We start from the raw sequence: 15,278 nt of genomic DNA on the forward strand, positions 1-15,278 counted from the left end.
ATGACGAGTGAGAGGAAGTAGGTGGTTATAAAGCGAGAGGTGGATTTCCTTTTCTAATGTTAACTCAGGCTGATATGTAATTGAATGCAGATTCTTCAAAATTCACGTTGACACTTAGAGGGAGGCTTACGAGAAGGTGATAGTGAACAGGAAACCAGCTTGAGACCAAAAATAAATAAATAAATGTCATATATGACCCCCAAAAGTGAATAAGACAAATGGCCTTGCTGGTCATACTGATGAATATATAGAAGTACATACAGTCAGACCTTCATATCTGTGGATTTGACCAATGGCAGGTCAAAAATATTTGGTGGCTGGGCACGGTGGCTCCTGCTTGTAATCCCAGCACTTTGGGAGGCTGAGGTGGGCAGATGATGAGGTAAGGAGATGGAGACCATCCTGGTTAACATGGTGAAACCCTGTCTCTGCTAAAATACAAAACCTTAGCCAGGTGTGGTGGTGCACACTTGTAGTCCCAGCTACTTGGGAGGTGGAGGCAGGGGAATAACTTGAACCCAGGAGGCAGAGGTTGCAGTGAGCTGAGATTTTGCCACTGCACTCCAGCCCAGTGACAGAGCAAGACTCCATCTAAAAAAAAAAAAAAAAAAAAAAATTGTTAAAAAAAAAGATGGCTGCATTTGCACAAATTTTTCTTCTAAAATTATTCCCTAAATAATATAGTATAATAATGATTTACATAGGTTTTTTTGTTTGATTGTTTGTTTTAATACAGGGTCTCACTCTGTCACTCAGCACTCAGACTGTAGTGTAGTGGTATGATCACGGTTGACTACAGCCTCAACCTCCTGGGCTCAAGCAATCCTCCCATGTCAGCCTCCCAAGTAGCTGGGACTACAGGCATGCACCACCATGCCAGCTAATTTTTAAAATTTCTTTTGTGGGGATAAGGCTCTCACTATATTGTCCAGCCTGGTCTTGAATTCCTGGGCTCAAGCGATCCTCTCACCTTGGCCTCCCAAAGTGCTGGGATTACAGGTGTGAGCTACTGTGCCTGGCCTTGAATTAGGCATTATAAATAATCTGGAGATGACTTAAATATATGGGAGGATGTGTATAGGCTAAATGCAAATACTATATCATTTTATATCAGCGATATAAGCATCTGTGGATTTGGGTATCCATCAAGGAGCCTGGAACTAATCTACAGGTGCCAAGGGGATCCATCCACCCATTCATCCTTGGTTCACAGATGGCTAATCTCTAATTTTTTTGGGGGGGGGGATCTTTTTTTTTCTGGCAGAGATGGGGTTATTAAAAACTTCTTTGCTGGGAATGAAATACTGACACATGCTGCAAAATGGATGAACCTTAAGGATATTATGCCGAGTGAAGTAAGCCAGCCACAAAAGGACAAATATTGTATGATTCCACTTACATGAAGTATACAAAATAGGTAAATTCATAGAGATGGAAAGTCGATGGGGGAGAGTTACCTCTGTGGGTAGACGACATGGGGAGTTAGTACTTGGTACAGAGTTTCTATCAGGGATGATGAAAGTTTCGGAAATAGTGGGGGATGATTGTACAATACTGTGAGTGTGATTAATGCTGCTGAATTGTATACTTAAAATGGTAAAAATGGCAAATTTTATGTTCTATATCTTCACACACGTCTTTGCTGGAGCAGAAGGGAGAGGTGAGGTTCTGTCAGTGTTCCCATGGCTTTGCCTTCCCTTTTGTTTTTAAAAAAACAACCTCTATTTTTAGGGATTTTCACGCAAAGGCTTGTGGGCGTGGGAAGTTCTCCCAGCTGCCCTCCTGTTTCTCAGAAGCCCACATGGAAGCCTCGAAAGTTATTTAAGACTTAGGAACTACGCCAGATTGGGAATGAAGATAATTTAATCTCTCTGTATGTTAATTTCGTTTTTTTTTTTTCCTGCAACGTGAGGCCCTGGAAACCTTACTTCACCCCTAGGAAGGCAGTTCTGGATTTTGCTGAAGGGGGTTAGGGGAATTCGCCCTACACAGCATGCCCAGAACACTTTCCTGGCAAAAGCAGTTCCACCCTCAGAGTCTGGGGTCACCTGATCACGCAGCCAGGTGCACACGGAGACCCCCGGTGCGGGGGTCTCCGTCAGCTTGTCCAGATGCTTCTCGGCACATGCCCAGGAGGCTGCAGGTTTCCCTGCACCCAGGGCGTTCTTAGTCCGGCGTGCAGTGCTCACAGCCATTCCTCAGAGGCGCACAGGGTCGCTCCTGTCCCTGGCCTCCTGGTCCCGGGGCTGCGCATCTCCGCTGGTGGCACTGTCGAGGGGGGAGCGGCCGTGGCAGGTCACGTCGAGCCCGTGGGCTTGCGGCCCCTACTCCGGGTTTCCCCGCGGCCCCGCCCTTACCCAGGTGGAGGTTGTTTTCCAGGCAGGCGCGGAGGCCCGACCCTTGAGGAGGGAAAGCTGCTGCAGCCGCTCCTCTCCACCTGGACCCGAGACTCCCGGTGCTGGCGTGGCAGGGGTGCGCCCGCCCGGAATGGACAGCTGGGACCCGCGCAACCGAGCCGGGGCAGCCACGTGGCGGCGGGGCGGGGACCGGGCGGGCCCGGCGCTGGAAGCCGGCTGTCCCGGGAGCAGGTGAGGACGGAAGGGCTGCGGGGGGTGGAGAGGGTGGTCTCCGGACTGTTACTCTCCCCGGGAGGGTCCCCGGCCCGCGTTAGGGGCAGGTCTGGGGTCACCTTTGCCCCCATCTGCCTGCCTAGGTGGAACCTCTCCTGCCGCCGGCCACCTGCGTGCCTGCACACGGGCCTGGCCCCCGAACTCGGGGTGAGGGTTCGCGTCTGCGTAGGGTGTCAAGGGGCCCGGGTCCCAGCGCGGCCCAGACGGGAGGGTCGGGGCTCCGCGGGGCGGCGGGAAGGGCAGGCGGAGGCCTGGGATCCCTTGCTCTGTGCGGCGCGGGCAGCCGGGGACACCCGGGCGCTCTGGGCCCCTACCTTTCACCCTGTCAGGAATGCAGCCCACCAAGTCCCCCAGCTTCCCACTGGGCAAACGCTGCTCCTCCAGCCCTCAACTCTTAGTGCTCCGGGAGCCTTCCCTCCTCGCCAGCGCCGGCTGCTGTCTTCAGTGGCCTTCTTCCCAGGACGACCAGCTCTACCCCTCAGCCTTGCTCTCTTCCTCCCCCTTCCTCCTCCTCCCAAAGTGTCCTGAGCCCAGTCTTGCAGCACTGTGCTGGGGAGAGGGGCCACACAGATCAGGGGGCAAAATCCCCGCCCCAAGGGAAGCCAGGTCCAGTGCGAAGCGGGGAGTGCCTGGGGTGGGATGGGGAGCTGCCCTGGTCCCGACCAGCCTTTTCTCGCCCACCCTCTTCACTCCCCTGCCCTTCTCCGGCCCTGCTCCAGAGGGGCCTCAAGACAGCCTCCTCATGGTCCCTCTTGCCTCTGCTCATGGCGCAGCTGCATTCACTCACCACCTGCAGCCAGGTCTAGTGAGTCATGGTGCCCTCGGCCTAGACAGCCAGGCCCAAGAGGCACCTAGAGGTGGGAGAGGAGTGTGACTCTGTGTCCTCCAGGGCTGGGCAGCCCAGCAGCTGGCTCTGACCCTCACATGCTGAAGAAGCTCAAGGAAGGAGAGAGCTGTGTGCCTGAGGCTTTAGGGCAACAAGGTTCCAGCACAGGTGGGCTCTATTCTACCCACAGGTGGGTACCAGAAAGGTAACCTGGCCAAGTTTCCCGATGAGGTAGACAAGGCCCCTCCTCACTCAGCCAGGTAGTTTGAACAATTCTGGTAGAGAGAAAGAATGGACAACAAGGAGAGAGGAGAAAAGGAGCCAGCCTGACCGAGGATGGTGTTACCTTCCAGAGGGGTCTCCCCGCCCAGACCGCCAGGATCCCCGTTTGCTGGAGAATGACCCAGATGCCCCAGGTGCAGGAGCTCTTCCATGAGGCAGCCCAGCAGGTAGGCCCGGCATGTGTGTGTGTTTGTGGGGGGGTCTGTGATGGAGGCCTGTGAGCATGGGGTCCCCAGACAGCGGGCTGGATGCAAACATCACAGTGCCCTTTAGATGTGATTATCCCCAAACTCTATTGTTGTAGTCCAGTTTAATGAGAAAATAGTATAGCCAACCCTTAACCGTTCATACACAGAAAATCTTTGGCATTATTTGCAGTGGATTTTGAACCCTGGGCTCTCCCACAATCCCAAACCCTGTCTTGAGAGGTCTTCCATGGACAGTCACAGTGCGGACTCAGAGAATATGAACTCATTTTAATTCTGAATCAAACCAATGTAAGGTGATAAATTTATTTCTGAAAATCTCTTATGTTCTGAAGCCAAATGGATTTCTGGATGCCTTGGTATTTTGTTTTTGTTTTTGTTTTTTTTTTCTTTTTTCTTTATCTTCTCCCTGCTGATCATTAATTACAGTAAATATGTATTCTGTTGATAAAGAATTGAAGTGGTTCTCCCCAGAAATAGAGAGCTGATCCCTTAAGAAATAATAATAATGAAAAAAAGCTGGGTACAGTGGCTCACGCCTGTAATCCCAGCACTTAGGGAGGCCGAGGTGGGTGGATCACAGGACGTTGACCATCCTGGCCACCGTGATGAAAACCCGTCTCTACTAAAAATACGAAAATTAGCTGGGCATGGTGGCACACACCTGTAGTACCAGCTACTCAAGAGGCTGAGGCAGGAGAATCACTTGAACCCATGGGGGCAGAGGTTGCAGTGAGCCGAGATCATGCCACTGCACTCCAGCCTGGGTGGCTGGGCATTTTGAGATGAGGGGGAGTAAAAACATACTAAGGTGTTTATCCAGAAACTACGTGCACCCAGGGTCTTTGCCATCTGTGACGACTTGACACGAAGTTTTCACCGTCCCTTGGACTTCTGTCCTACTTTCCAGAGAGGAGCAGGAGGGTTTCCCAGGCTTATTATAGGGGAACAAGCCCCTCCAGAGAGGAGAGAACCAACATGAAAAAGAAATGGAAAATGTGAGGCCCCAGGGATTCCCAAAGGAGAGACAAGTAAGACATTCTGGGGTCTCCTCTGTGAAAGAATCTGTTCCTCTCTCCCCTGTTTAAAACATTCCATGTCTCCTCATGTGCACCACTCAGGGCTCAAACTCTTCAGCCGCAGCCCTACATAGTCTGACCCCTTCTGAGTCTCAAGCTGGGTTCCCCACATCTTCCAATCACACCTTCCAGCCAAACCACACCATTCCCCAGGGCTTATATCTTTCCCTTGATCTTTGCTGATGCTTCTTATCAATGATTCGCCATTGAAACCTTCGCCCAAGGCAGTACCTGGTGTTTAAGTGGACAGTAAATGTTAGTCGATTCACCACATGAACAAACAACAGATAACTACAATGCAAGTTAAATTGTCATAAGTGCCATGCAAGAGTTGATTCCTAAAATGTGATGGATACAGTGACCTCTGTGTTGCCTCCTTCTCCCTTAATATCGAAACAGTGAAGAATTGGACACTGCCCAACACCCAATTTTAAGGTCTTTCATGTTCATAATTTAGAAATCCATCCTTTCAGGAGTTCATGTCCTTTGCAGGGACATGGATTAACCTGGAAACCATCATTCTCAGCAAACTGACACAAGAACAGAAAACCAAACACCACATGTCCTCACTCATAAGTGGGTGTTGAACAGCGAGAACACGTGGACACAGGAAGGGGAACATCACACACTGGGGTCTGTTGGGGGTGGAGGGGTAGGGAGAGATAGCAGGGGGTGGGGAGATTGGGAGGGATAGCATTAGGAGAAATACCTAATGTAGGTGATGCCGGGTATGGAGGCAGCAAACCACCGTGGCATGTGTATTTCTATCTAACAACCCTGCAATATCTGCACATGGACCCCACAACTTAAGGTATAATAATAATAAAAAAAGAAATCCATCCTTTCTTTCCCTCTCCCTCCCCTGCACTGTCTTGTTAAGGGTACCATTTCCTGATTGGATGATTCATACTCTCCTAACTTCTTTTTCTACATTGCTACTAAAGTGATTCTTTTATGAAGCGTAAGTCTGTGCATTTGACCCCTCTGCTTAAATTCCTTCAGTAGTTTCTCACTGCCTTCAGAATTCAGCTCAGACTCCTCATCTTTGCCCCCAGGACCCTCAGTGATGGTTAACTCACCCCTCCTGTTCCCACAGCATCTTATATCCCTGCACTTATTGAAGTGAGCTGTTTCTTTTCTGTTTCCCTTAAGGCTGTGAACTTAAATTCAGGGGCCTGTCTTATTTATTTTTGTATCCCCAATACCTGGTATGGTGGGTGGTGCATAGCGGATGCTCCGTTGGCATTGGTTCTACTGAACTGAACTCACCTGGCTAGGAACTGGGTGAGTTGCCACTTGCATTAATTAAGTCTTAAAGTAATGGTGGAAGTGGAACATATGGTGGACTTGGGAAGCATATTCCGGGTGGGAGGGTGAGAAAATGATAATAGCTACCAATTATTGGGCACTTACTGTATACCGAGCACTTAATATACGTTACCTCATTTATCTCCACTACAGCATTCTGAAGTAGATATGATTATTTTGGTGTAACAGATGAAGAACTGCAGCACTGTAAAGCCAAGCACATTTGATGCCCAGGCCCAGGCTTATCATCCTGTTGGCTATGTGCCTCCTGCTCCAAATGGCATAAGCAAGGCCACCCAGATGATAAATCAAGGGCCTCTGTGGGGGAACAGAGAGTAGGTTAGGTGGCTAACATGCTGGAAGCTGAACTCTAGGAGTGGCTGTCCCTCAAGAAATTTTCTGTGAACCTTTTAAAAATGTTATTTCAGCCTTGGGGATTGGGAATTCTGCCAGGAGATTTGAGGCCTGCAGAACACAAGATTAGGAGGCAGTGCCCAGTGGGAAGACAGGCTAGTGGGTGTCATACCACCTTCAGTCTTGACCTGCTCTTCTCTTGCTCACAGTGGTTATAAAGTAGCTCACAGGAAGTTTGGCAAGGGTGGGGTCACTTGGAAGTTAGGTGGAGGGGTGAATGAATGGATTCTTGGCTTGGCTTTAATCATTTTAGGACCACATAGGGTAGCTCTGTATGTGTATATGTGTGTGTGTTTGTGTGTGTGTTTGTGTGTGTGTGTGTGTGTGTGTGTGTGTGGTGTAGACTGGTCAGTAATAAGTGGACCATCTGGGAAGGAGCTGTAGATCTGAGTGTTAACGGTATGGTTGTCCAGGCCACATGTGCTGCCTGGGTCAAGTCCCGGCTCTAATGCTTTGTAACCTTGAACAAGTTTTGTAACGTCACTAAGCTTCCATTTCCTCACCTGTAAAATGACTGCCCAGTGATTGAAACTACCATAGAGTATGAAGACAATTAAAAGAGATAATTTGTATAAATACTTGGTATAGTGCTTGGTTCCTGGTCAGCATTCAGAAAACAGCTAATCATAAAACTAAGGTGGGGAGTATGTACTTAATCCGTTGGGTACTGGTACAAATGAGCAGAAGGATCCATTGGCAAATAAATGCATGACTCAGCACAGCTGAGTCAGACAGAAGACCTAAGGCAGGAGTCTCAAACCTAGAATTATACCCTTGGCCAACACCAGAATGGGAGATACTGTTCTGGACAACCTGCTGGGTGGGCAGTCTTGAGGAGGATGGGTGCTTTCTAGGCCTGGGTGAGTCTGGAGTGGTTTGGGGATAAGAGTGTGTGTTTGGAGACCCACGGAACTGCTGGCAGGCTGCGTCTTGTTCCAGGGGCCTCTGTCTGGAGGCACTTTACTGAGTGTGCTTTGGTGGTAGACTCAAACCTGGGTTCCAGGTTCCTCATTGTGACTGTGCCACTGGATAGGCTGGGCCCTTGGGCAAGTTACCCACAGGCTCCCAGTCTATTTCCACAACTACGTGATGAAGTGAGTGGACCTGATTCTCAGGGTTTTTACGAGCCTAAAGGAGATGCCGTATGTGGAAGGGTCTGGCCCAGTGCCTGTCACGTGACAAGCACTAAGTAAAATGCTCCTTTGATGATTGGCTGAAGCTGACTTCACATGGAAACCCAGTGGAGTAGGCTGTGAAATGTGCAGCTGGCAAACTAAGAAAGGAGCAGCTGTGCAGAGGGAGGTGAGCTGAAGGCTAACGAGCCGAGATTGCGTGCTTGTCTCTGCCAGGTACTGGACAGACAGGACTGTGACGATCAGGGTGTTTCAGGAAGATGATGTTGGCAGGATAAAGCAGGTAGCCTGAGACAAGAACAGATGGCAAGCTGACAAGCTGTGTGGAGGTCTGAAGTCCAGCAGGATCTCATTCTTTTAGCATCGGGAATAGGGAGAAAATTTGGTTTCATTTACCAGGTGTTTATTGAATGACAGTTCTTGCCAGGATCTCCAGCTCCTGCTGGAGATATTAAAACAATTACAAAAACAACAGCAATCTCCTAGTTCGTATGGAATAAGAAGTGCCTCCAGCTAGCCAGCTAGTCTTCCTCCTCTCAGGGTTGGAGGGTCTCAATAGGAAAGGGAAGCTGGCCTGAGAATGGGAATCGCTTGCACCCGGGAGGCGGAGGTTGTGGTTAACTAGCACACGGGATTCATGCTCTTTCTTCTGCATTCTGCTTTACTCCAGAGACTTGAACTCTAGCAGTAGTGGGTCCATGTAGGCCCTTATCTAGGAGGTCTGCAGGCCAAAGTCTGGCTAATTGCTCTAGAAAAAACCCGCTGCAGACCATGGGTGTGGGCGTCCCATCAGAACCATTGTGTCTGGCCCCAAGCGCAGGAGCAGGTGTTTCCAGGTCGCTGAAGCCTGCCTGGGTTCTGACTCTGCTCCCTGTCTTCTTGTACAACATCCCAGCTCTTTTCCTCTGTGTCCTCTCCTCCCTTGCTCTCTCGTGGTTTGGATCTGTGTCCTCACCAAATCTTCTGGTCAGTTGTAATCCCCAGTGTTGGAGGTGGGGCCTGGTGGGAGGTGATTGGATCATGGGGGTGCTTCTCATGAATGGTTTAGTACCATCCCCTTGATGCTGTTCTGATAGTGAGTTCTCGTGAAATCTGGTTGTTTAAAAGTATGCTGCCTGGGCACGGTGGCTCACGCCTGTAATCCCAGTGCTTTGGGAGGCCGAGGTGGGCGAATCACCTGAGGTCAGGAGTTTGAGACCAGCCTGACCAGCCTGTCTCTACTAAAATCACAAAATTAGCCGGGCATGGTGGTGCATGCCTGTAATCCCAGCTACTCAGAGGCTGAGGCAGGAGAATCACTTGAACCTGGGAGGTGGAAGTTGCTGTGAGCTGAGATCACACCCTTGCATTCCAGCCTGGGCAACAAGAGTGAAACTCCGTCTAAAAAAAACGAAAGTGTGCAGCACCTCCCATGACCTCTTGCTCCTGCCCTGGCCTTGTAAGATGTCTGCCTTCCCCTTGTCTTCCACCATGATTGAAAGTTTTCTGAGGCCTCCGCGGAGGCAGAAGCTGCTATGCTTCTTGTACAGCCTGTGGAACCGTAGCCAATGAAACCTCTTTTCTTTATAAATTACCCAGTCTCAGGTATTTATAGCAATGCAAGTGCGGACTAATACACACTCTTTGTCTGTCTTTTCCTCTTCAACTAGGGGCTTACCTGAGTTAGCTTGGCGTGGTAAGACAGAGTCTGGTCAAGTTTTGGGGCAATGGTGAATAGGGAGGTGGCACCAGTGAGAGAGGCAGATACAAATAGAACCAAATACATCAAGACACAGAGGAGTCCTCAGAAGTCCTCTGGCCTATCTCTTTGCTTATCGTGTCAAGAAGCAAGCCCAGAGACTGGAGTTCAGCAGTAGTGGGTCCAGGAGGACGCAAATGTTGAATGACTTACCTAGAGCCACACATAAACGTGGCAGAGCCAGGTTAGAGGCAAGGCTACTGGCCCCAGAAAACAGCCCGGGGTGACCCTAGCACGTCCAATCTGTAGGCTGTAATTTTGAGTGTGGGTGTCAGGCTTCATTGCAAAAGCTTGGCTCTTATTTTCTGAGTGCTCATTAGCCAGTGTATGGTTAAGAACTGACTTTTATTTTTACTATGCATTTTTCGGGGCTGTTTTAGCATCTTTAAAAAGCCAATATGCAAAGTGAGCCTCAGCAGCCATGTGCCAGGCAAGAGCACACTGCTTTATTAGTAGATGATTAGAAGGTATAGAGAAATGAATGTGGCTGAGACGGAAGGAAAAGGGAACATGAGACAAGATGATCTTGTTAGCCCGCCCTTTTTTTTTTCTTTAAGCATATTTATATCTCTTGAAGCTCTTCTTTTGACAGTAAAGATGAGGACACTGGACCCCAAATGGTTGGATGGAAGAGCAGGGCTCACTTCTGGGATTCCTAGGGCCATGACCCCCTCACTACCCCAGGTTTTATAGGGCATGAAGCTTATACTAATTTTATGGACTCTCTTTAGTAACAAGGATACATATTGCAAATACAAAATTCGGCATAATCTTTGGAAGGGGCCAAATGCCAAATGATGCGTCCTGACGCTTAAGCTGTGAGCTTCACCATAAAACCACCTCTGGTCAATGGACAGAAGCAGCTCTAAAGGCAGGAGAAGACAAGAGGCTTATGCTCCTGGAGTTAGTAGGAGGGAAGAAATGACAGATCCTGTTCTCAGGACTGAGACGCAATGGAAGCATTTCGTGCGGACACTGACATTCTTTCCTTCTCTTTCTCCTGTTGTTCCCCCTTTCCACTTTACAGCCCTGTTGGTGACTTGGCCTGAAAATGATAACTGGACCCCAAATGCTGCATGTTTGTAAAAGGTAGAACAGGGACATTTTTCTGGATAAAAGTCTCCTATCTAGAAACTGGAGTGAAAGTGTTCTCCACTGAAATAAATTAGGCAGGGTTCTGTGACGCGTTTGTACCTGCGGGAGTTTAACTTACAGAGGTGAGAACATGGAGAGGTCAACGCCACTGAAAGAGGATTTTTGTTACTTACCTTGCTTGAGAAAAGAGAATACACCACACCAGCCAAAGGGGAAGCACCAGGGATACCCAGGGGGCTGAGGACAGGAGTGAGGGGAAAGTCCAGCCCAAAGGCTTTATTGGGGTTTCTACAGGAGAAGAAAGGGGGGGCATGGTGGACAGCTTAGGAGTGGCAGTTTAAACAATTCTAGTGGGCTCTGAGTTTTAGGGGTGGCCTCTGGTTGCCGGTTGCCAGGTGCTTGGCTCTGGGATGATTTAGGTCAGGGGAAATCTTTTTTTTTTTTTTTTTTTTTTTTTTTTTGAGACGGAGTTTCGCTCTTGTTACCCAGGCTGGAGTGCAATGGCGGGATCTCGGCTCACCGCAACCTCCGCCTCCTGAGTTCAGGCAATTCTCCTGCCTCAGCCTCCTGAGTAGCTGGGATTATAGGCACGCGCCACCATGCCCAGCTAATTTTTTTGTATTTTTAGTAGAGACGGGGTTTCACCGTGTTGACCAGGATGGTCTCGATCTCTTGACCTCGTGATCCACCCGCCTCGGCCTCCCAAAGTGCTGGGATTACAGGCTTGAGCCACCGCGCCCGGCCTAGTCATGGGAAATCTTGACTTGTTGTGTGAGTTAGATGAGGATGTGGTTTTTGGAGGTATAGACTCAGCATTGGTTGGTTTGCTTAGGAAAGGTGTGTTAGTGGCTAAGCCTTTTGCTATTTCTGACAATTGGCTAGGTTTGGGAGGGTCAGTCTTTCCTAGGCCAGCAAGATTTTAAAACAGTTTTAAATTGATATATAATAATTATACATATTTATGGGGTACATGTGATATTTTGGTATATGTATACAATGTGTAATGATCAAATCAGGGTAATTGGAATATTCCTCACCTCAAACAGTTGTCTTTTCTTTGTTTTAGGAACATTTCAAATCTTCTCCTCTAGCTATTTTGAAATATACAAGAAGTTACTGTTAACTATAGTTACCCTACTGCACTATAGAACACTAGAACTTACTCTTTTTATCTAACTATACAGTTGTACCCATTAACCAACCTCTCTTCACCCCCCCAATCCCTTCCCTAGCCTCTGATAACCATCATTCTCCTATTTACCTCCATGAGATCAACTGTTATAGCTCCTGCATATGAGTGAGAACATGTGATATCTGTCTTTCTGTTCCTGCCTGGCTTATTTCAATTCACATAATGACCTCCAGTTCCATCTATGTTGCTGCACTGACAGGATTTCATCCATTTTTATGGCTAAATAGTATTCCATTGTATACGGGTACCACATTTTCTTAATCCATTATCCTTTGGATAAGTACGCACTAGTGGGATTCCTAGATCATATGGTAGTTCTATTTTTAATTTTTAAGGAGCTTCCATATTGTTTTCTATAATGCCTGTAACAATTTACATGTTCACTAACAGTGCAAAGGGTTTCCTTTTCTCTGTATCCTCACAAACACTTGTTATCTTGCATTTTTTGGACAATAGCCATTCTAACAGGTATGAGGTGGTATCTCATTGTGGTTTTGATTTGCATTTCCCTGATGATTAGTGCTGTTGAGCATTTTTTTTCATATGCCTGTTGGCCATTTGTAGGTCTTCTTTTGAGGAATGTCTATTTAGATTTTTTTGCCTGCTTTTTAATGAGATTCGTTGTTTTATGCTGTTGAGTTGTTTGAGTTCCTTATATGTGCTAGATATTAGTCCCTTGTTGCATGAATATTTTGCAAGTATTTTATCCCGTTCTACAGGTTGTCTTTTCACTCTGTTGATGGTTTCCTTTGCTGTGCAGAAACTTTTTAGATTAATATGACCCTATTTGTCTATTTTTGTTTTTGTTGCCTGTTCTTTTGAAATCTTAGCCATAAAACTTTTCCTAAACCAATGTCCCAAAGCTCCCCCTGCAATGTTTTCTTCTAGTAGTTTTATAGTTTGGGTCTTACATATATGTCTTTAATCCATTTTGTGTTGCTTTTTGTATAGGTTGGAGGTGTCTAGTTTCATTCTTCTGCATGTGGATGTACAGTTTTCCTAGTACCATTTATTGAAGAGGATGTCCTTCCCCAATATATGTCCTTGGCACCTTTGTTGAAAATCAGTTGGCTGTAAATATGTGGATTTATTTCCAGATTCTCTATTCTGTTCCTTTGGTCTATGTGTCTGTTTCTACACCAATACCATGCTGTTTTGGCTACCATGGCTTTGTAGTATATTTTGAAGTTGGGTAGTATGATGCTTTCAGCTTTGTCGTTTTGCTCAGGATTGTTTTGGCTATTCTGGCTCTTTTTTTGTTGTTGTTCCATACATATTTTAGGGTTGTTTTTTCTATTTATGTGAAGAATGTCATTGGTATTTTGGTAGGGATTGTATTGACTCTGTAGATTGCTTTGCATAGTATGGTCATTTTAACAACAGTAATTCTTCTCATTAATAAGTCTAAGCATGAGAAGTCTTTCCATTTGTTTGTGTCCTCTTTGATTTATTTCATCAGTGTTCTGTAGTTCTCATTGTAGAGGATTTTCATGTCCTTGGTCAGCAAGATTTTTAAGTTGTCATAACATCATTAGATACAGATTAAAAAAAAAAACATAGTTAATACATTCTACCTAGCTTTGAATGATGGGACTAGGTAACTTCAAACCTTCTTACTGCCTTAAGTTAAATTTCATCTATGGCCAGATACAGACAAAACACTGCATTTCCCATCATTTAATTGTCTGGGGTTTGTAAGGAGATGCCTAGATGCTATGGTAATGCCTCTGCAGTACTATTCTTGTAATCTGAATAAGGAGCCATTAGGTAGTGCGTTTACTCTGGTCTGGTCTGATTGAACACCCTGTCTTCCTGTGGGAGAGAGAAACTGAGCTTTAGCTTACTTTTCCATTCATTTTGTACTTTCTCTGACCAAAATATATCTCTTCAGAGTAACAGTTAAAACATTAAATAGTTCTGTATTTATAGAACATTATCAATTAATTGTAGTAAAATTAAGAGAAATATACATACAGCCAGGCATGGTGGCTCACACCTGTAATCCCAGCACTTTGGGAGGCTGAGGCGGGCAGATCACCTGAGTTCAGGAGACTAGCCTGGCCACCATGGTGAAACTCCATCTTTTCAAAAATACAAAAAAAAAAAAATTAGCTGAGTGTGGTGGTGGGTGCTTATAATCCCAGATACTCTGGAGGCTGAGGTGGGAGAATTGCTCCAACCCAGTAGGCGGAGGTTGCAGTGAGCCAAGATTGTACCAGTGCACTCCAGGCTGGGTGACAGAGCGAGGCTCCATCTCAAAGACAAAACAAAAAACAAACAAACAAACAAAAAAACACATACTTCAGTATAATTCAATTCAATATCTCTTTGTGCTCCTCAATAATCATCAAGTATAGTTTAGTCTAATTCCTAAATTTTTTCTTTTTGAATTTTAACACCTTAATCAAAGGGTGGGTGTGCTTGACATGAAGTCTTTAGAGGTAGTACCTATTCGAGCTTTGATGCTTTTTTTTTTTCCTTTTTACAATCATGGCTAACTGCAGCCTCAACCTCCTGGGCTCAAGCAATTCTCCCACCTCAGCCTCCTGAGTAGATGGGACCACAGGCGCATACCACCATGCCTGGCTGTTTAAAATATTTTGTAGAGACAGGGTTTTGCCATTTTGCCCAGGCTGGTCTTGAACTCTTGGGCTCAAGCAATCCTCCCACTGGCCTCCCAGAGTACTGGGATTACAGGCATCAGCCACCTCACCCAGCTTTGATGCATTTAATACAATAATGCTTTAACATATACTGCCACTTGGGAGAAAGGTCCTATTTACATTTCCTTTGTTTTCTGTTGTTTTGTTTTTAGAGACAGGGTCTCACTTTGTTGCCCAGGCTGGAGTGCAGTGACGCGATCATAGCTCACTGCAGCCTTAAACTCCTGGGACTCAAGGGATCCTCCCACCTCAGCCACCCAAGTAACTAGGACCACAGTGCATGCCACCATGCCCGGCTAATTTTTAAATTTTTTTGTAGAGATGGGGGTCTCACTATGTTTCCCAGGCTGGTGATGAACTCTTTGCCTCGCCTCAAGAGATCTTCCTGCCTCAGCCTCTAAAAGCACTGGGATTACAGATGTGAGCCACCACGTCCAACCTGTTTGTTTGTGATTTGTGTTGTGAATATCTTCTTCCCCTCATGAACAGCCAGAAAGAAAGAAAAAAAAAGTAGTGTGGTAAAAACCACTCACCTGTGTAAAAATTCTAGGATGTTCTTTTCCCAGTCTGCAGATACCATGTAAATCACATCCATGGTCACTCTCCCTGATTACAGGGTTTAGGGGCTTACTGATTAACTTGAGGCATCGGCGGCCAAGCAACCCTCACTAAGCCAAAAATAGTCGTGTTCCTGCTCTACCATGAGTCTCAG

At 46.9% G+C, this 15,278-nt stretch overlaps 1 protein-coding gene across 2 annotated transcripts in view; it reads left to right on the plus strand.

Moving 5' to 3' along the window:
• Positions 1-1,956: 1,956 nt before the first annotated feature.
• The window catches only part of SLC12A8 (solute carrier family 12 member 8), a 135,311-nt gene continuing 121,989 nt past the window's right edge, over positions 1,957-15,278 (plus strand). For both annotated transcript variants that reach the window (XR_005581602.2, XM_039477392.2), the window contains exons 1-2: positions 1,957-2,588; positions 3,810-3,905. Coding sequence is in view for 1 of the 2 variants with exons in the window: in XM_039477392.2 (XP_039333326.2) it covers positions 2,112-2,588; positions 3,810-3,905 (573 nt within the window). In the remaining variant the exon portion in view is untranslated. The remainder of the gene's footprint in view (positions 2,589-3,809; positions 3,906-15,278) is intronic.

Source organism: Saimiri boliviensis, chromosome 8, assembly GCF_048565385.1.
Source record: "Saimiri boliviensis isolate mSaiBol1 chromosome 8, mSaiBol1.pri, whole genome shotgun sequence".
NCBI classification, from domain to species: Eukaryota; Metazoa; Chordata; class Mammalia; order Primates; family Cebidae; genus Saimiri; species Saimiri boliviensis.